Raw genomic sequence first — 18953 nt, 5'->3', positions numbered from 1 at the left:
GGTTCGGCCAGGGTCACTTGCAATAACACTAAGTATAGGCAACACAACTCCCAGTTTTTTTATGGCCATGTGCTGTATTTTGCATACACTTTTCACACCCTTGACAAGGCTCTTCCTCCAGAGAGCACTCAGGCTTTCGGCAGGCTTTGCCATGGCCCAGGTGGGACCCTGCTGTCCTCCAGAAAGCCCCTGGGCTTTTGCTGGACTTTGCCAAGGCCTGGACAGTGCCCTGCTACCTCCCAGAGACCCCTTGGACTTCCACCAGGCTTTGCCAAAGCCCTGGCAGGGCCTTTGCTGGGGCTTGCCAGGGCTGTCAAAGGACCATGCTGCCCTCCAGAGTGTTCCCAGGCAACATTATAGAAAGATATCTAATTGGTTAAACAGGACTTTCCTTTTGTGAACCCAAGCTGACTGTGCCTGATGATTGCATTGTTCTTTAAATGCCTTTCAGTAGCACCCAGTATGATCTTCTTCCAGGAACTGAGGTTGGACTAACAGGGCTGTAGTTTCCTGGATCCTCCCTCATGCCCTTCTTGTAAATTAGAATAACATTGGATAGCTTCTGCTGGCCTAGCCCTCCAGCCCATTTTTTTACCCAGGGAAGGATATACCTGTCCAAGCCATGAGCAGCCAGTGGGAAACTGTGTCAAAGGCTTGTGAGCATTCAGCTGATACAGCTGGTCCCTGACAACTTCAGTGTCCGTAAATGGAAAGTCACTGTTCTGCACATGTGGTCCTCCCACTCAGGGGACAGGGCAGCCCAATAGTCTATCAATATTATTAAAGACCAAGGCAAAAAAGCCTTGAACGCCTCCACTTTTTCTCCATCCCTATCAGTCAGGTGACCGTCTTCAACAAGTATCCCTCCAGTGTTTTCCCTTAGACCTCTTGCTATGAACATACTTTAAAAAGCCCTGGTTGGTATCTAACACAACAACTGGCCCATTTCAACTCTAATTGAACTTTGGCCTTTCATATCTTCTCCCTGCACATACAAACCACAGCTCTTATCTAGCCTAACCTCACTTCCAGAGATCATGCTTTTTCTTCCTGAGCTCTGCGAGGAGTTACCTGTTCAGCCAAGCTGGTCTTCTGCCCCACTTGCTTGGCTTCTGACACAGGAGAGGTGCCTGTTCCTGTGCTTTTTAAAGACTGACCAGTACTCATAGACTCTTTAGCCCTCAAAAGCAGAGTCCCAGGGGACTCTAAGTACCTCCCTGAATAGCATAAAATTTGTTCTCTTCAAGTCCAGGGTAGCAACTCTGCTATCCTTTTTTCTCCTTACACTGACAATTTTAAACTCAACCATTTTGTCATCACTGTGACAAGTACAGCCACCTACCATCACACATCCCACAAGTCCTTCTCCATTCACAACTAGCATGTCTCGGAGGGCATCTTTCCTAGTTGGCTCCCTAAGTACTTGTGACAAGAAGTTATCATCTCCCACAAACATCAGGAATTTCCCAAACCTGCTCATAGCAGCTGATGTCTGGGAAGTTGAAGTCTCCAATAAGGACAAGAGTTACTGATCCAGAGATTTTTCCTAACTACCTGTAGAATAACTCATCAGTGCTTTGCCAGAACCTGTGCAGGACCCTGCTACCCTCCAAAGAGCCCCAGGGCCCTCTATGAGCCCAGCAGCCCTTCTGGGGCAAAGAAAGAGTAGATTTAGATTGGGCTTAAGGAAGAAGTGTCATTCAATGAAGGCATTGAGACTCTGGAACAGGTTGCCCAGAGAATTTGTGGAATGCCATCATTGGAAGCATTCAAAGTCAGATTGGTGAGGCTTTGAACACTATCTAGTGAAACATGTCCCTTCGCATTGCAGGAGGTTGGAACTAGATCTTTAAAGGTCCTCTCCAATGCAAACCATTCCATAATTCATGAAAAGCCCCAGTGATGGTCCTCAAGCTCCCTCACACCACCTGCCAAAGAGCACACCCACCCCAGACAGCCTCAGACTCCAAAGTTATCTGCAAAGACTTTTATTAACTCTAAAGGATTAAAAAGTGACCAAAAGCCCCAGCACAGGACTGCCGTGGGCCCTGGCTGTGCCACAAACAAGGCACCCGAGTTTCAATAAATAAACAACTTCCCAGAACGGTACACATATAAAAAGTGCTGTCCCCCCAGCCTTCATGGTCTTCCCACACCTCAGGGGCTTCAGACACCCCTCGACAGGGCGCTGGCAGTGACCCAGGGCCAGACCTGGGCTCAGAGACGGACAAGGAAGGCCAGGTTGAGGGCATCAGGGATGCGGAGCTCATCCAGGTGCAGGGGGGAGGTGGTGAAGGGCAGGTGCACAGGGAAGAGGTGGCTGGTATCCACCAGGAGCTGGCTGGGTCCCCCTCCATGCTGGTCCTGCAGCTTCTTCTGTGGGGACACAGTGCTCACATCCAGGGCTGCCCCAGGGAGGGGGGCCATGTGGGACAGCCCACCACCCCCCAGCACTGGACCCCAAGTCCCACTTACCTCCACGCTGCTGATAAAGCTGGGGCTGATGCGCTCCTCCAGCCCGACAGCTGGGGTGTAAGCCCGGAGGATCTTCACAACCTGGAGACAACAGCAGAGACCGTGAACAGGGAAGGGCTGGGCACATCCAGACCCTCCTGGGTATGGCATGGTCCCCACCCCAGTGCATCCAGGGAGGCCAAGGAGTCCCAGGATGAGTGCCCAGCAGGCAGCGAGCCCCAACCAGTACCTGCTGGGTCGACAGCACCGTGCACAGGCTGCAAAGAGCTCCAGCATCCTCCTCTGTCACCTTCTTCACCTGCAGCAGCTGGGCAGCTTGGACCAGGGGTTCCAACACCTCACAGGCCCCACTCTGCTGCAACCCCTCTGCCCGCAGCCACTGCTCCAACTGGCTGATGTTGTACCTGCCGGGGAGACCAGGTCAGGGTGAGGAACGAGCCACGTCCCAGCTCCCCCAGCTCCCCCTCTCCTGGACAGGGACTGACCTGAGCTGGATGCCGCAGCTCCAGGAGCACGTGTCCTTTCTCAGCAGCAGGTAGTTGAGGGTGGTGCCGCTGATGAGGAAGAAGAGCTGGCGCAGAACCTGGTGTCCCACACTGGGGGCCAGCCCGTGGCGGTCCAGCGCTGCGCGGAAGGAGCCCAGCTGCTGCAGCAGCTCGGGCAGAGTGTGGGCAGGGGCTGCCGAGGACCGGCGGTGGCCAGGAGGGCAGGAGGACGACAAGCCCTGAATGGGCTCACTCTCCAGCATGGCAGCAACTAAAGGGTAGAAAAGGCTAATCGTAATGAGGCAGAGACCCTGCGTTGTGCCTCAAGCGGCCAGTACACTGCTCCTTGGCTCTGTGTCCCAGCTGGGGATGCAGGGGTCGATGACACCTCCAGGATAGCTGGCCTAGGCTAGCCCAGGTGCTGGTCCTGCTCCACAAGACTGCAAAGTGGGGCATTGGGGGAAATAGAGCTCCCCGGAGATGCAGCCCAAGGTCCCTGGGGTGCTGAACCCACTTGAGCTCTCCAGCCACCTCCTCCAAGCCAGCATGCTTAAGGAGCAATTGGTCCCTCATAAAAGGGGGCCCCCAATTCGGAGCCTACCTTCCCCCTCTGGGTACCACCTCTGTAACAGAGCAGGCAGTTCACACAGCTGAGCACAGCACCCCCTCCCCAAACCAGTATCCCACGAGTGAGCCCCCCAAGCCCAGGCCATACCAATCATGGGTTTGAGGCGCTTCTCAGCAGTGCGGATGAGCTGCTGGTAGAGCTGGACAGCCAGGGCACCCAGGCTGCAGCAGGAGCTCTGAGGGTCCACGTTCTGCAGGCGATGCTCATTCTGCCGCACCGTATTCCCCTGCCAGTAGGTCTGCGGGCACAGGCTGGGTCAGAGCCAGCGGTACCAGGGGACACAGTTACAGGGTCCCCAAGCAAGCGTGAAGCAGTGTCTGCCCAGCACATCCCCGCCTACCTGAGTTGGGGGCAAAGAGGATGCAGCCCCAGGTGGGGACAAACCCTGTCCCCGCTAAGCTCCCACCCTTCCCCAGGAGGCGGCAGACCCCCTCCAGCCCAGCCCTACCTCATCCTGGCTATACTGGCGCAGGCAGTTCAGGAGCCGGCAGGTGTTGGCGAGCCAGAGTGCCACCACGTCAAAGTCATCACTGTGCTTCTGCAGGAGGGAAACAGAGAGCACTGGGGTCAGCAGGGGTCTAGCAGTGACAGCAGCAAGCCCTCGTGCCCCACAGTACCTCCATAAGCCAAGCTGCAGCCTGGGAGGGCTGTGGGGGTGCAGAGCCGTCGGACCCTCTTGCAGGAGCCGTGCAGCACCCAGGGGCACCCCTCACCCCAAGAGATGCTCAGGCTGGATGCCTCACACTGTGCCCTGGGGGCCAGGCTGCTGCCCCAGTGCCACCCCCAGCTTGGCCACTGAAGCTCTTGCTCCTCAGTCCAACCCACGCCTCCAAGTCCAGTACCTTCATGACCCTTTTGATGGCATTGATGGCCGCATCCAGGAGCGAGCGGGCCCGTGGCTCGTCACAGCAGTGGTCTGCGTGTCGGAAGCACAGGAAGAGGATGTAGGCTGGCAGGTCTGGGAGCGCTCCGGGGCTGCTCTGTGGTTTGTAGTCTGCAGGAGAAAGCAGGACAGTTGGGATCCAGGCAGCTATGGAAAGCTGGTCCTGAGCCAGGCAGGATGCTGCCCCAGCAACAGCAAAAGGATGAGCTCACACAGAGGTTGGCAAGAAATCCTAGCAGGGACCAAGCTGGGGTAAGGAGTCCCCATCTCCCCAAATCCTACCTGTAATGACAGCCTTGATAATGTGCCCTTCGTCCTCCATCCTCCACGCTAGCATGGCCTGGGACAGCCCAGCCAGGGACGGGATCACAGGGGACTGGGACACGACCACAGCAGGCGCTGCCAACTTCTGCACTGGCCCAGTAGCTTCTCTCTTCACTGGGGGAGAGGAACGCAGGTCGCATCCTGCTGTGTCCTGGGCTGTGGGACCCACATCAGGTCCCCCCAGCTCAGTCCAAGCAGATGGTCCCCAGCATCTCTGTTTGGGGGGGGACTCCGCTCCCCATGTTGAGGCTAGTGACCCTCCAGCCAGCCCCACGCCTCCCTCCTGTGCAGGCACTTGCCTGTGAACTCCTGGATCTGCTTCGCGTAGGCTCTCAGCTGCTTCTGGAGCTTCAGTGTAGTCCTCTCCTGCTTTTCCAGCTTCTGGGCCAGCTCCTGGGCAGGGACAGCCCCAGTAGGGCTCAGCCAGCCTCTCTCAGCTGGACACCCCCACCAGCACCCAGCGAGTGGAGCAGAGCTGGGGGGATGCAGCAGGGACCCCCACGTTGCTCCCAAAGGGGCTGCTGCAGCTCACCACAGGGCAAGGGGCTGCAAGCCAGCCCCCAGCCCAGTCCTGCCCACCCACCCCCACCTTACCCAGTTCTCCTCCTTGAGCTGCAGGACATGGTGCTGCAGCCCCTCCTGCCCCTGGTGCCGCTGCAGGTCCTGGATGAGGGCTGCCTGCTGCTGGCTCAGCTGCTTGAGCGAGCAGATATCGAGGTGCAGCCCTTCTACCTCCTCCTCATGCTGCTGCTTCTCCTCCCGCAGCTGACTCGCCAGCAGCCTGCATACATGCACCCAGGGAAACTGAGGCACCAACCTCCTTCAGCTCCCACACCCCATCTCTTGAGGAGGCTGCTGAGGAGGTATTTCTCCCCTGAAGCCTAAGAGCGGGTCCGGGGCACCTTGGGGGCAGCACAGACCCAGTTGTGCTGACAGAGCATCTCCCCTCCGGCTGCGCTGAGCCTTGAGCACACACGGCACAGCCCAGGAACAGGCTGCACCAGCCCTGCCCTCTTAGGAGGCTCCTGTTGAGCCCAGGGCATCCAGTCTGCTCATGCAGTGGGTTTGCTTGTGCTCAGATCAAGGTGGGGATGGTCCAGCCCCCCAGGAAAAACACGGCTGGGTACACTGGAGAGAAGGGAAGGAGAGCCAGGGCTACCCCACACCCAGTTGGGCAGCAAGAGGCAGGCTGCCCTTGCTTTCCCTGTCCAGCTGGAGCTACGGTGCCCATAGCATATGAGGGGATGGCTGGTTCAAAAAAAGGATTTGCAGCTGCCCAGCACCCCAGAGGCCAGGCAGCTGCAACCCAAGCCACAGCTGGCTAAAAATACCAGGGAAAGCCTCACCAGCAGCACGGATCCAGCAGCCCATTGTGGGGAAACCAGCCTCAGCTGGGGACCATCTCCCTGGGACCGCACTCACCTGTTGGCAACCTGCACCGCATCATATGCATGCTTCAGGTCATCGTCCACTACCACCTTCCCTGGGCTCCTGCCCAGCCCCAGCATCTCAGCTATGTTCTGCAGGTAGAGGAGAGTGAGGCCAGCCCTGCCAGCCTGGATCTGGCCCTGCTTACAGCAGTGGAGCAAGGGCTCACCCTGCGCTTGAAGAAATCCAAGGGTTTCCTCTCCTCCAGCTCCACGGGGGCCTTGGACCTCCGCAGCTCCTCCCGGGTCCGGGCCAACTCCTCATTAACAGCATTGAACTGCCCCAGGAGGAGCAGATACGCCTTCTCGAAGGGATCCTGGCCCACGCTGCTCTTCAGCGGTGCCTCACCGCTGGGCTGTGGCTGCAGCCCCTCTGGCGCTGGCTGCCAGCCCTCCTCCAGCCCCTGGGTGCAGAGACAGGGTTTGGCACAGAAGACAGTGCTGGGCACCAGCACCAGAACACCCGCAGACACCCCTTCCCAATGGGACCAGGTCCCAGCCAGGAGCCCCAGGGCACAGCTGTCTCCATAGCCAGGGGAAGGGAGAGCCCACTTGTCACCCCCCCCACCCCACTGTCCCCACCAGCGTCACCACTAACCTCAGCCTGCTGGTCGGAGCCGTCTCGTGAGGGAACTGTAGACATGGAGGACAAGTAGCTGCTCTCGGAGCCCAAGAAGCTCTCTGATGAAAGGGACCGTCTCAAGGTGCTTTGCTGAGTGGGGAGAGAAGGACAAGGTTGTTCCCCCGCACCCCAAGCGCCTGCTGGTTCATCAGCTAGGGCAGAGCAGCGGTAGCCTCAGGAGGATACCTTGGCTTGGAGATCCCCCAGCACATGAGCTGGGGAGCCCACTTCTCCCAGAGAGGGTGTCCTGGACCATCCAGCACTGTCTACTCCCCATAAGGAGCCGACAGAGGGGTTGCCCTGAGCCTCCCTGCGTCCCTGCCAGCCCCTCACCCTGTGGAAGGCCACTTCATCCCGCAGGTTCTCGTAGCCCTGCTCCAGGCGGGCGTACTCCTGCACCAGGCTCTGGTAGCGCGCCCGCTCCTCCTCCAGCTCCTGCAGCAGCCCCTGGCTCTCCCGCGCCGCACGTTGGTGCTGCTCTGTGGGGATGGACACAGCAGGGAATGGGGACAGGGAAAGTCAGGACCCCTCTGTGAGGGGACATGCAGGAACAGACCAAGCCTAGAGGACCAATCTGTATCCAGGGGAATGGGATGAGGGGATCAGAAGACCCCTTTTACCTTCCAGATCCTGCGACTGCTCCAACATGCGCTGGATCAGGGCATCCCTCTCTTCCCCCAGCTGCAGCTTCACAGCTTCCACCTCTGCCAAGCGCTGTGGGAAAGCAGAGGGGCAGGTACAGCCAGAGCCTTGCCGGGGGCCAGTTCTGGCTGCCAGGTCTCCTCCAGGGACCACCCCACAGCAGGAAGCAAAGCACGCTGCCAGGTCCCCCAAGAGACCCCTGGAGCCCCAGCAGAGCAAGAGCATCCCCGGACAGACAGACCTGCCTGAGCTCCTCAACCTCCTGGCCCAGGCAGCTCTTCACGCTGTGCTTCTCCAGCTCGGCCAGCCGTTCCTGCAGCTGCTGGACCTGGGCATCACGGGCTGCATCCTCTCTCAGCTGCTGCATCTCGGCCCGCAGGCGCTGCACCTCCTCGGCGTGGGCAGCGTTCAGCCCCGAGAGCTGTTCCGCCAGCCGCTGCTTCTCCTGGGCCTTGGGTTGATGGAGAAAGCACATCAGGCAGGTGGCCAGAAACAAGGGCATATCCCCACGTCTCCCATCAGCAAGAGCCTATGCATACTCAGGCTGCACTTCTGCAACGAACCTTGATATCCCATTTCCCACCCATCTGCTTGGAGCCCTGAGCCTCTGGTACCACCTCAAAGAGAGCTCAGGCCTGGGAGAGCAGCTCTCCATGACATGCCATCCCACATGGAGCCATGCATAAGCTTTGCCATGCCTTTACAGCCCATTACCCACCTCCTGGCCAGCCCCGGCAGCAGTATTCTCCAGCCCTGCTTCCCCCAACCACCAAAAAACAGGATCCCACCCCAGGAGCCCTCCCTCCCGCGCCACAGACACCCCAGAAACAAAGTGGTGACAGCTGAAGCAGAGACGCTCACCCAGATGGCGACAGCAGATGCTGCCGGCAGGAACGTGCTGGGAGAACACGGTATGCCGGAACAGTTCCCAGCACATGACACTGTGCTGCAAGGCTGCACCCAGCCAAGCACCCAGGAGGGTGCACAGCCCATCCCCAGGGCCACCAGCCCCATGTCCATCGGGAGCATTGAAAACCCAGGAATGAAACCCAGATGCACAACTCCTGCCTGGGGATACGTGTCAGGCAGGGTCAGCTCCCACCCCAGGGCCGGGAGAGGACTGAAGACAAGGGCAGGCATGGTTTCAGCTGCACAGGGACTGATAAGAAGCAGTCAGCAAAAAGCAGTTGCCCCCACACCCCGGGACCCACAAAGGGCTGCAAACCAGCACCCACCTGCTCATCCAGCCTGCACTGCAGCTGTATCACCTTGATCTCCATACCCTTGTGCAGCTGCTTGTAGTGCTCGACCGAGCGTGCCTCGATACGCAGCCGCCGCAGCTCCCGGCGTGCCCGCACCCGGCGGTAGCAGCACTGCAGGTAGATGACAGTCCTACGCAGGCGGGTGTAGTGGGTCCGGGCCAGCCAGCCCCTGACAGCAGCCTGTATCACCACAGCTTTCTGGTGCCACACCATCTGCGGAGGGAGAGATGGGGCAGTGGCACCGCCAGCAGCACAGGTCCCCCCCAGAGTGGGATCAGGGCCCCCATTGCCCTGCCAGGCTCCTACCTGTTGGTAAAGACGCCGGGCAAACGTGCCCCGGGCAAAGGCTTGGATGGTGATGACAGCCCGGCGCACTCGTAGGTAGGAGCGCCGGGCCAGAACCATCCTCAGGGTCTTCTGCAGCGTCACGGCAGCCCTCGTTCTTCGCAGCATCCTGGTGAACCTGCAGGGAGGGCATAGAGCTGGGCAGGGGGTGGCAAAGCCCGCAGCCCAGTCCATACCACAGGACCACCCAGGTCAAAGCCCAGCCCAGAGCCAGTACAACTGCCTGGTCACACCAAGGCTGAGATCTGTCTCGGCTCATTGCAGTTCCCCCCCAGCCCCAGACTCCACTCACCTCCGGGCCAACATGCCCCGCGCATGGCGCTGCAGGCAGACTGCCGCCACACGTGCCCGTCGAAAGCGCCTCCGTGCCAGCCAGCCCCGCAGGTGCCTCTGCAGCAGGACGCAGGCTGACCTCAGCCGGCGGTACCGCAGCTCTTCCAGGTAAGCCACTTGGCCAGCCCGGAAAAACACCTTGCTCTTCCCACACTGGTACTTGCTGGGGTCCTGCATGCAAGGCTGGAGTCAGTCCCAGGGACGACACATACCCCAGCCAGGCTCCTCAAGCTCCTCCTGCCACTGATCTCTCCATCCAACCTCCCTGGCTCCCAGCTCACCCATTCCTGTACCCCACCGGGCACCCACCCATGGGGAGAAGCATCTGCAAGGAATATGGTGGTACCACAGCTGCATCCCCCCAAGCAGGACCCTTACTTGAAGCAGTCTCTCGAGGGCAAGGCTGCAGATCTGCTTCTCATCAGTGCCCATCAGCTCCTCTCTGCTCACCAGAGCCCTGTACCTCTCTAAAAACTCCTGATATGTCCACCTGCGGAGGACAGAGAGGGGTCAGAGGTGCTGTGGCTGGAGAGGGGGGGAAGCACCCAGGGGACTGCTGAAGCAGGGGGGTACCTGGAGGGGTAGCCTGAAGCACTGATCCGGATGGTCTCCAGGACCCCGCAGGCTCGTAGCTGCTCCACTGCTCGCCTAGAGTCAAACCTGGGGCAAAGAGGGGCTGCTCTAGGACGTGTCCCAGCCAGCTTGGCACACTCCAAGCTATGCAGGGCCAGAGCAACAGGGACACAGATTGGAGGGACAGCAGTGCCCCACAGTGGCCCCAGCCCCTCCAGGCACTCACACAAAGGGCTGCTTGCCATCGTTGGGTTTGATGCAGCGGATGTAGTGCGGTGTGGTGCTGCCCAGCATCTCCATCAGCCGTTTCAGGGAGGCTTTGAACTGCAGAGGACAAGCATGGCTTTGAACTGCATGGTCAGGGCAAATAGGAACATCCTGGGGCTTGTGGGGTTCCCCAGGCCAGGACACACACAGGTCCTCCTTGGGGCTGTCCTAGCACCAGTTGTCTGGGGCCAGCACACACTCCCCCCCTCCTCACCCCATACCTGGCTGGAGATGGACTTCTTGCTCTTTTGGCTGTTGGGCAGCGATCTGCGGCTAGGGCGACCAGCCATCCTGGGCCCACTGGACCTGCGGGACTGCAGGGACGTGGGGCCATCCCCTTCCTCCAGGAAGAGCTCGGCAAGCAGGGCAGACTGCACAGAGCAGAGCTGTGAGAGCCAGGCAGACATTGCAGCAAGCTTCACCCCATACCAAGAGAGCCATCACCACCAGGAGACAGCCCCAGGAGACCACGAGCTCCACAGAGGCCAGCCCAGTGCACGGTCCTCTGCCCTGCTACAGCCCAGATGTGCCAGATCCAGCTGTGCCCCTGCCCATTGCTTCCCCCAAGAAAAACTAAGTGCAAGCCACAGGCACCTTCCCAGGTGTGTTCAAGAGCTCTCCGAGATGTCCCTTACCTTCTGCCAGGGCCAAGCAGGGTAGAAAGGAGAAGGGATGGTGTTACAGACCTGGAAGCCGCAGGACCCTCCAGCCCTTTCAGCAGGGACATGGCCAAGGTGTCCCCCAATATGGGGAGTCCCAAGGCAGGGGAACGGGGTGGGCAGCACCCACATCTCAGGGCACCCTGACCATGACCAGCATGGCATGGGGCTGTGCCAGCAGACAGACAGGGACTTGTTCTGCACAGCTTATGCCTCCTATACCATCAGTCCTTCCCAGCCCCAGGCTCCCAAGGCCACGAGCCAGCCAGGCTCTGCCCTACACAGCCCCTACTCAGGGTGGCTCTCACCTTGCTGGCTCGCAGCAACCCCACCAGCTCCTCCGGCACAGCATCCCTGTTCTTCTCCACAAACCCATCACACTGGTATTCCACCTGGCAGGAGACAAGGCAAGCACAAGCATTAGCCTGCAGCTTCCCAGACCAGTGGACACACTCCAAGGCTTTTGGAAGAAGTCGTTGCAGGAGTCAGAGCTGGTGGTGGCCACACTGCCTGGCTCCTGCCCCGCTGCAAGGTTACTGATGAGAACCATCACAGCCAGAGTTTCCATATTTTTACCCTCAGTTAAAGAGTTGCAGCCCAGCGCTTAGCAGCAGCAGAGCCGGCAGGATCCATTTCGCAGACTGGAAGGGTGCAGATAGCTGCCACAGCACTCAGGACCACCAGCCACCACCAGCTCTAGACAGGGCAGGCTGGGTGCCCATTAGTGCAGAGCCACCGCCAAGCCCTCCCCACCCAGGGCTGCACTGCCACAGCTTTCCCTACCTTGCCAGCGAAGTGGCAGACAACGAAAGCATCCGTGGGCCTCTTGGGCTTCTGGAAGTGGGAGCTGCTGAGATGGGTCTGATAAAGCTTCTGGGCCCAGCTCCCATCACTGCCTTGGGGCATCTGAAAGGCAAAGGGGTCAGAAGGGGCAGCAGGGGGGCTCTGGGTAGCCACGGCAGCCTGCTCGTGGCATCTCTCACCCACCTTGCACTCCTCATTCAGCAGGTCCAGGATGCCAAGCTGGCCTTCGATGAGCTCAATGCATGGCTGGTTGTCACAGAAGTCAACGAAGACCCAAGGGATCTCCTCAGTCACATACTCCTCCTGCTCCAGTTTGAAGACGTGCTGGAGGGCAGGGAGAACAGAGCAGGACTCAGCCAGGAGGGGACAAAGGTGACCAGCCACCAGGCAGTGGCTTAGTTTCCATAAGACAGCTGAGCAGCCCTTCTCCTGGAGCAGGAGCACTTTGGGAGAAAGGAAGAGACCATGCCCAGCTCCAGCAGCCTCCCAGAAGTCCACGTTTGGGGAGACTGAGGCACCAGCCACATTCAAGGCAGAGAGCACCAAAAGCAACAGCACAGCAGGGCTGTGCAGGGCCCACCCTCGCTGACTCCCAGCGAGGACACACATCTGGGTGATACCCACCAGGTTGAAGAGCTGCTGCAGCTTCTCATTGGCATAGTTGATGCAGAACTGCTCAAAGCTGTTGAGCTCAAACATCTCAAACCTGCGGGAAGCAGAGACCCGCTTGAGGCAACTGCCAGGCAGAGCCACCCCAGCCAGGCACAGGCACCCAGCTGGCCCCAGTGCAGGCACAGGTACTGCCCCATGTCCCAGCTGGAGCAGCTGGTGGCTGCAGACCCACAGCCACAGCTAATGCAGGACCAGGACCACGGTCTTCCAGGCAGCCCAGGAGAGGAGACCTGCTCTTACCCATAGATGTCCAGGATGCCAATGGAGGTACGGTGGCCCTCCGGTGACCGCAGGGCACGGTTGACCCTGCTCACCATCCACCTGAAGACCTGCCCATACATATGCTTGGCCAGGGCATCCCGGGAGTCGAGCGCCTGCTGCCTGGAGAGGGGCTTCAGGTAGGTCTCCCCAGCAGTGACCAGCTTGCGGTGGCAGAGCCAGCGCATCACCTGCGATGCCTCCACGCCCAGCAATGTGCAGAACAGCCCTAGGGCCTTATCAGCAGGCTGCAAAGGGACAGACCCCGTCACCGCAGTGTTGCCGAGATGTGGCTCCTGCAGCCAGCGCAGCTCAGGGGCCAGTTTGGGATGCAGGGTACAGGCAGCAAGCTCTCCCCCACCTCCACGAAGCAACCATCCCCACGGCGGTCCCTCCCTCTGACCACGATGTTGCCCAGGTGCAGGATGGCAGCCAGGATGCTGAATAGCTCCAGCTGGTTGGCCTCTGGGACACCTGCGGGCACAGCACAGGCATGAGGGACTCCCCAGGCTCCCCCCACCCCGTGCTGGTCTGACCCCCCCTGTATCACACAAACCGGAGGGATGGGAACAGCCAGTAGATAGCCAGGCTCCCCAGCACTGGGAGGTCTGGCACCAACACTCCTACACCAGCACTGGTGTGAGGGCAGTGGGACAACCAGCCCTGGGGACCAGCCCTGCCTGCCCCCTCCCCACTCGTGCCCGGTCGGTACCCAGGAGCGAGAAGGCATGCCGCGTGCTGTCCAAGTCAGCCACGTCGTTGGTGCTCTGGGCAGCAGTGCACTGGCCCTGGGAGGTGTAGTGGAAGGACTCTGCCCCACCTGTGGACGAGATGTGTCAGGCTGTGAACCAGCACAACCTGCCCCGCAGGGCTCCCAGCCACCCTTATCCCACCCCGGCGGGTCTTCTCCAGCATCCAGCCGGGGAGGGCAGGAAGGCCTGGCACTGCCCAGCACGGGACAGGCTGGCAACAAGCTGTGCCACGGGGCTCGCGGGGGCACTCACGGAGACCCAGGCCCTGGAGCTCAGGCAGGGTGGCCGAGGCACAGAGCTGGTAGAAGATGTGGTAGTTCCTCTCTGCTTTCGCCTGTAAAGGTGCAAGAAAAATCACTGAGAAGCCAGGTCATCTTGGGCCACCCTGCTCCCCTGCAGCACTGCTGCAGCCCCAGATTTGGGGACAAGGGACACCTTCCCCTCTCCCAGCTCGACTCAGCAGCACTGGGGTTGCTTCCCTGGGGGATACCCAAGAGGAGCACCCTCCCGCTCTGAGGATTGGGGCTCCCACTCAGCCCTGTCCCCATGCCACCCCAGAGACCCACATGGAAGGTGACACGGGACTTCTCCAGCAGGTAGGTTTTGATGGTGGCCCCTGTGACACGTGCTTGGCTGAAGCCGATTTCGATGTACTTCCCAAAGCGACTACTGTTGTCGTTCCTGGTTGTCCTTGCGTTCCCAAAGGCCTGGAGGAGAAGGAAGGCAGGAGGTTTAACTGGCCCCAGATCTCCAGGTGCTCCAGAGAAGTTCAGTCTCTGCCACCAATTTTACAGGGGTGGACAGACACAGCAACACATCAGGGATACAGGCCACGAGGAGAACAGGCAGACCCTGCAGGGACACCCCAGCTCTCCCCATGCAGAGCCTGGGGACCCAGGGGGACCCACCTCCATGACGGGACTGGAGGCCAGCACCTTCTCCTCCATGCTGGAGTCGCACAGGCAGCCCCCAACAGTGGTGAAGTATCTCATGGCGTACTTGGCCGATGCAGTCTTCCCTGCACCTGACTCACCGCTGATGATGAGGGACTGGTTCTTCCCAAACCTGCCGGACAGGGACGTGAGCTGGGGACGTGCCAACAGGACCGGTCTCCACAGACAGACCGCAGTCATGTCCCCACTGCAACCCCAGGGATGCTCCCACATGACACTCTCACCTCACCATCTGCTTGTATGCCTCCTCTGCCAAAGCAAAGATGTGGGGATCCATGTCCCCAATTTCGTGGCCGCTGTAGGCGTAAATCACCTCCTCCTCGTAGATGGGCAATGGCTTGTAGGGGTTGATAGCGACGAGGATGACACCTGGAGGAAGAGCGCTGTGCAAAGGGCAGGAACCGGGGGGGGGGGGGGGACCTGTCCCAGGGTGCTGCAGGGAAGGGGCAGAGGATGGGGAGCAGAGGGGGTGCACGGGGCTCACCGCAGTAGGTGTAGATGGCATTAGCCTCCAGAAAGCGCCGGCGGAGCGAGTGCAGCACAGCTGGCTCATGCAGGTAGCTCAGGGCCACCAGGTCATCGGCACCTGAGAGGCAGTCGGGGTTGCAGAGAGGTGGCAGCTGGGACTCGATGGGGTAGGACAGTGCCTGCAGGGATGGAGACAGAGCAGGACAAGTGCTGAGTGGGGTCAGCCAGCTCCGAAAAGCCAGGGTGGGTTCTGTGGGAAGCGGCACAGCAGGAGGGATGCTGTCTGCAGGCTGTGCTTGGGCTGTTAGTCACCGGGAATCACAGCACAGCCAGGGCGGTGAGCTGAGCTGGAGGCCTTTTGGGAAGCCGGGCAGAAGCAGGCAGCGAGGACCGGCTCACCGGGCAGTCAGGGGACACAGGGCATGGTGTGCCAGACACAGCCGAAGACATCTGGGCTCCTGCTCAGGCACCAGATGGGACACATCCAGGCAATGTTTGAGCATCTCTGCACCCTGCTGAGGAGCCCAGGCTGGTTTGGGGGTGCAGAGGTGAACTATCTCCCATCTCAGGATGCCCAACCATGTGGCAAACACAGGAGGGACCTGCTGGGCTGCACAGCTCCAGCCTTACCGAGCCATCTTCCAGGCGGAGCTGGAGAACGGCATCTCCTTCCTTGTAGCCTCTGGTTACTTCTGCCACCCTCCAGACTTCAACACAGTCAGGGATCCACACCCGGGCACCCTGCAGGGACACAGGAGGGAGGGGATCCCTGCAGAAAACCACGGCCAAGAGACAGGGAAAGCATCTGGCCACCAGCCTCCCCATGGTTCTCACTTGGGACAGTCAGCCCAACGCTCAGCATCACCGTAGTGGGGTGGACCATGGGACCCAGCACCCTGCTAGGTGCCCCACGGCCCCTTGGCTCCTGCAGGCAGGGGTCCTTACCCAGCTGCTCTCCAGATGTGCAGGAAGGTGCCTTTGCTGGAACCCCACTTCTCTCCAGCTCTGCTGCCCACCCCAGGAAGGTCAGCACCTCTCCTGCCCTTGGTACGGGGGGCTGCCTCTGCCCCACCCCGAGGATGTGATCACTCCTGCTGCTGCAGGAAAGGTTTCTGCAAACACAGAAGATGCCGAGCATGGGCATTTCTGAACACCCAGTGTGCTGGAGATGCAGCTGCGTGGTTTGGCTGGGCAGAGATAGCAGGCTTGAAAGCAGATATTTGCAGTACAGATCCCTTGTTAACTGCTGAGTGGATCCAGACACCGTCACCAGCTCTGCAGACCCAGCTACAAGCCAGAGCATAAGGACAGTGGTAAGGAAAAAAAAAAAATTTTAAAAAAATCAACCCATACTCTTTTCACCCCCAAATTTGCAGCCCCCCAGGGCCAGCCTTGTGTGAGGGACCAGCTGGCACCCATGGGACCAGTGCTCCCTGCCTGCTACAGGCAGCAGCCTCAGTTTCCCCTCTGCAGACAGCAGGTGCTGATGAAGCGGGAGTTCTGCAGCATGGTGAGCCCTGACTTCCCTCTGCACCCAGACCTGAGCACTAACATCTCCCTCACACCTGGAAAAAGCCTCTTTCGAGCCACCCCTCGAGGAATAGGGGATCCCACACTCAGCATGAGCAAAGCAGTGCAACACCACAGGGTTAGAGAGGTAAAAACTAAGGCAAAAAAAAAAAACCTCAAAACCCTGCTACAGGCAACCCATCAAGTGGTAAGAGGTTGAATACCCAAACCCAAACTGGTATGGGGTGACCTGTGCTCCCAGGCCAGGGAACCACAGCTCCTGCTGTCCCTGCAGCCCTGCTCTGAGCTGTCGGGCACCTTCCCAGCACCTTCTGGTGGACTGGGAAACAGGGACTGCTTCCAGGGGTCAGGACCTCCTGCTGCTCTGAGCAGGCAGAGGTGAGGCCATGCTGCAAGCTTAAAAAGGTGGGGAAGGGGAAGGAATCTCACGGTTGCAGCTTTGCTCTCAGGCTGAGATGGGAGCACGCATCTCTTTCCACCAACTCTGGGAGCTACTGAGCACTAGACAGGGCTCTAACATATCACACTCCTACCCCAGTGGGCTGGGGCCAGCCTCTTGCTAGAAACTAGGGCCTGAAAAACCATCCTCGTTTCGCTGATTTTGCAAATCCAGGGAACTTGGCTCGCAGCAAACGTTTCCAGGTCTGCAGCGTGCAAAGCACATGTGTTAATGCATCATTAAAGTCGATCAAACAAGCACTGAACAGGCTGGAAGTCTGGGAAGGGGGAAGGAAGGGGCTGAACTTTGGGTTCACATCCAAGGAGTCATCAGAAGACTGAACGTCTGAATTTGCAGCTGACAAAGAGGCTCAGCAGAGGAGCGGTAACAAGAAGCCATTATCATTTATGAGCAATAGCCACTGGGGGGAGCGAAAATCGCACTATGTACAGCTTCCCGGCAAGGCACTAACGGATTTTAGTCTGAAATCAGAGCTGGACAAAAGAGCATCCCTTGCCAGCGCTCCCAGCTCGTCCCTCGGCCGCTCCCCAAGGGAACACCAGGGAGCTGGCAGAAGGTGCGAGAGCTGGCACTTAACCTCAGGGGTCCACTTGGCTAAGTCAGTCATGCAGCCACTTTGGTCCCAGCCTGGCCAGTGATTCGGGACAAGGCAACCCACAACGCCTTAAGCATAGAAACCCTCCTTGCTTTGCCCAGGTTGGCACCTCAATCACACCACAACGATGGATGCTGCGCTCTGACCTCTGCAGAAATACCAGTACCCTCCAGCCCCACAGGTTAACGCACGTCCAGGGAGAAAGGACCGTGTTTAGGGTCTGCCCTACAGCTGTAGTAATCATTTTTGAGACGCAGCAGCAAAAGTGAGAAGCGAGAGCCCGCCCTGCTGCCTGCTTGCAGCAGAAGCATCCTCGACAGGCAGAGCTGCTCCAAGGCAGAGGGAGGACGATGTGGGCCAGGATCCAGGGCATGAAAGCAGCCAGGCCAGTTGGGCAAGAAGCAGGACAGATGGGTGCCCAGGCAGCACCAAACCCTTCTCACCTGTGGCGAGCACCACTGCGAGGTGCTGCGCTCGCCAGGCCACGGGTCCCTGCGTGTCAGGGAGCCCCACAAACAGCCTAACTGGGGTGCAGCGGCCACAGCAGCCCCCCACGCAGAGTGGGCACCCCACGGCTGGACCCACAGCTGATGCACCCCCCAAGCACCCTGCACCCCACAAGGTGCCACCCAGCCAGGCACCAGTGGGGAGGTTACCCAGGGGGACACCCAAGCCACAGCACCTACAGCCCCCCGGGGTGCTGAGCCCCTGGGAGAGGGACAAAGACCCCCCCCATGTCTGCAACGAGCACCCCAGACCCACAGGCAGCAGCACCCCAGGGTGGGACCCCCCCGGACCCTCTCACCTGCACATACAAGTCCCCCGCAGCCATGGCAGCCCCCTCACCACTGCCAGCACTCCCAGCCCCCTCACCTGCAGCCTCTTTATGGCCACTAATTGCTGCTAATTGGAGCGGGGTGGGGTGGGGGGTGTTATACATGCCCACCCCAGTCCTCCTCCCGTTCTGCCCCACAGCCCCTCTCCAGGCCAGGGGAACACCTGGAGGGTGCTGGGACTGGTGTCCCCCCCCTGCTGCGACACCCCAAGATCCCTCCCAGCTTGGGCACCCCAAGTGCCCCCTGCGGAGGGCACCTCAAGACCCCTCCCATTCAGAACAACCTCAGAATCCCCATAAAGGGCACCCCAAGACCCCACTTGGGACATCCTGAGAAGTCTTATGTGGGACCCCCCTGCCCACCCAGGACACCCCAAACTCCCCCCCTATCTGGGACACCCCAAGAGCCCATCAAGAGCACCCAAAGACCCCTCCTATCTAGGACACCCCAAAACTGCCCTCATCCAGGGCACACTGGGCTCTGATCTTGTGCACCCCAAGTCGCCCATCCAGGGCACTCCACGCACCCACACACCACCACAGCCCCACGGCACGGGCCCCTGCTCCCCTGTTACAGAGAAACTCCCGTAACGATGAAAACCTGGTGCCACAGCACTGGCAGAGTACTGACAGCTGCCTGTGGGTCCCCATAGCCCACGGGTGCCCCTGCCTGTGGGTGCCACCTCTCCTGGGTGCCACTG

General features: G+C 59.8%; 1 protein-coding gene across 1 annotated transcript; it reads right to left on the bottom strand.

Annotated features, from left to right (window-relative positions):
* Nucleotides 1–2185: 2185 nt before the first annotated feature.
* Nucleotides 2186–18249, bottom strand: LOC142035354 (unconventional myosin-Vb-like). Its single transcript, XM_075037419.1, has 37 exons — nt 18223–18249; nt 15463–15573; nt 14849–15011; nt 14589–14733; nt 14320–14476; nt 13978–14118; nt 13664–13745; nt 13372–13479; nt 13021–13133; nt 12642–12907; nt 12354–12435; nt 11913–12053; nt 11709–11831; nt 11234–11317; nt 10488–10637; nt 10226–10323; nt 10000–10086; nt 9805–9916; nt 9386–9597; nt 9055–9211; nt 8722–8961; nt 7728–7937; nt 7465–7558; nt 7178–7323; nt 6821–6934; nt 6393–6626; nt 6218–6315; nt 5390–5576; nt 5095–5188; nt 4754–4909; nt 4431–4582; nt 4037–4126; nt 3676–3826; nt 2961–3231; nt 2705–2879; nt 2476–2556; nt 2186–2376 (listed from the first exon to the last, which is right to left on the bottom strand). The coding sequence occupies exons 1-37, from the start codon at nt 18247–18249 to the stop codon at nt 2218–2220; spliced, it is 5211 nt and encodes a 1736-aa protein (XP_074893520.1). The 3' UTR covers nt 2186–2217.
* Nucleotides 18250–18953: the final 704 nt, after the last annotated feature.

This window comes from Buteo buteo, chromosome 10 (assembly GCF_964188355.1).
Source record: "Buteo buteo chromosome 10, bButBut1.hap1.1, whole genome shotgun sequence".
Classification (NCBI taxonomy): domain Eukaryota; kingdom Metazoa; phylum Chordata; class Aves; order Accipitriformes; family Accipitridae; genus Buteo; species Buteo buteo.
The sequence above is the reverse complement of the archived record's forward strand: the minus strand, read 5'-3'. Positions and strand labels throughout refer to the sequence as shown.

Excerpts from the sequence above, each read along its gene's own strand:
- LOC142035354 (XM_075037419.1), bottom strand. The coding sequence starts at position 18,249 with ATGGCTGCGGGGGACTTGTATGTGCAG. Across the intron at positions 7,938-8,721 it reads AGTGCAGGCTGGATGAGCAG|GCCCAGGAGAAGCAGCGGCT; the intron begins GTGGGTGCTGGT and ends CATCAACCCAAG. Across the intron at positions 7,324-7,464 it reads GCAGTCGCAGGATCTGGAAG|AGCAGCACCAACGTGCGGCG; the intron begins GTAAAAGGGGTC and ends CCATCCCCACAG.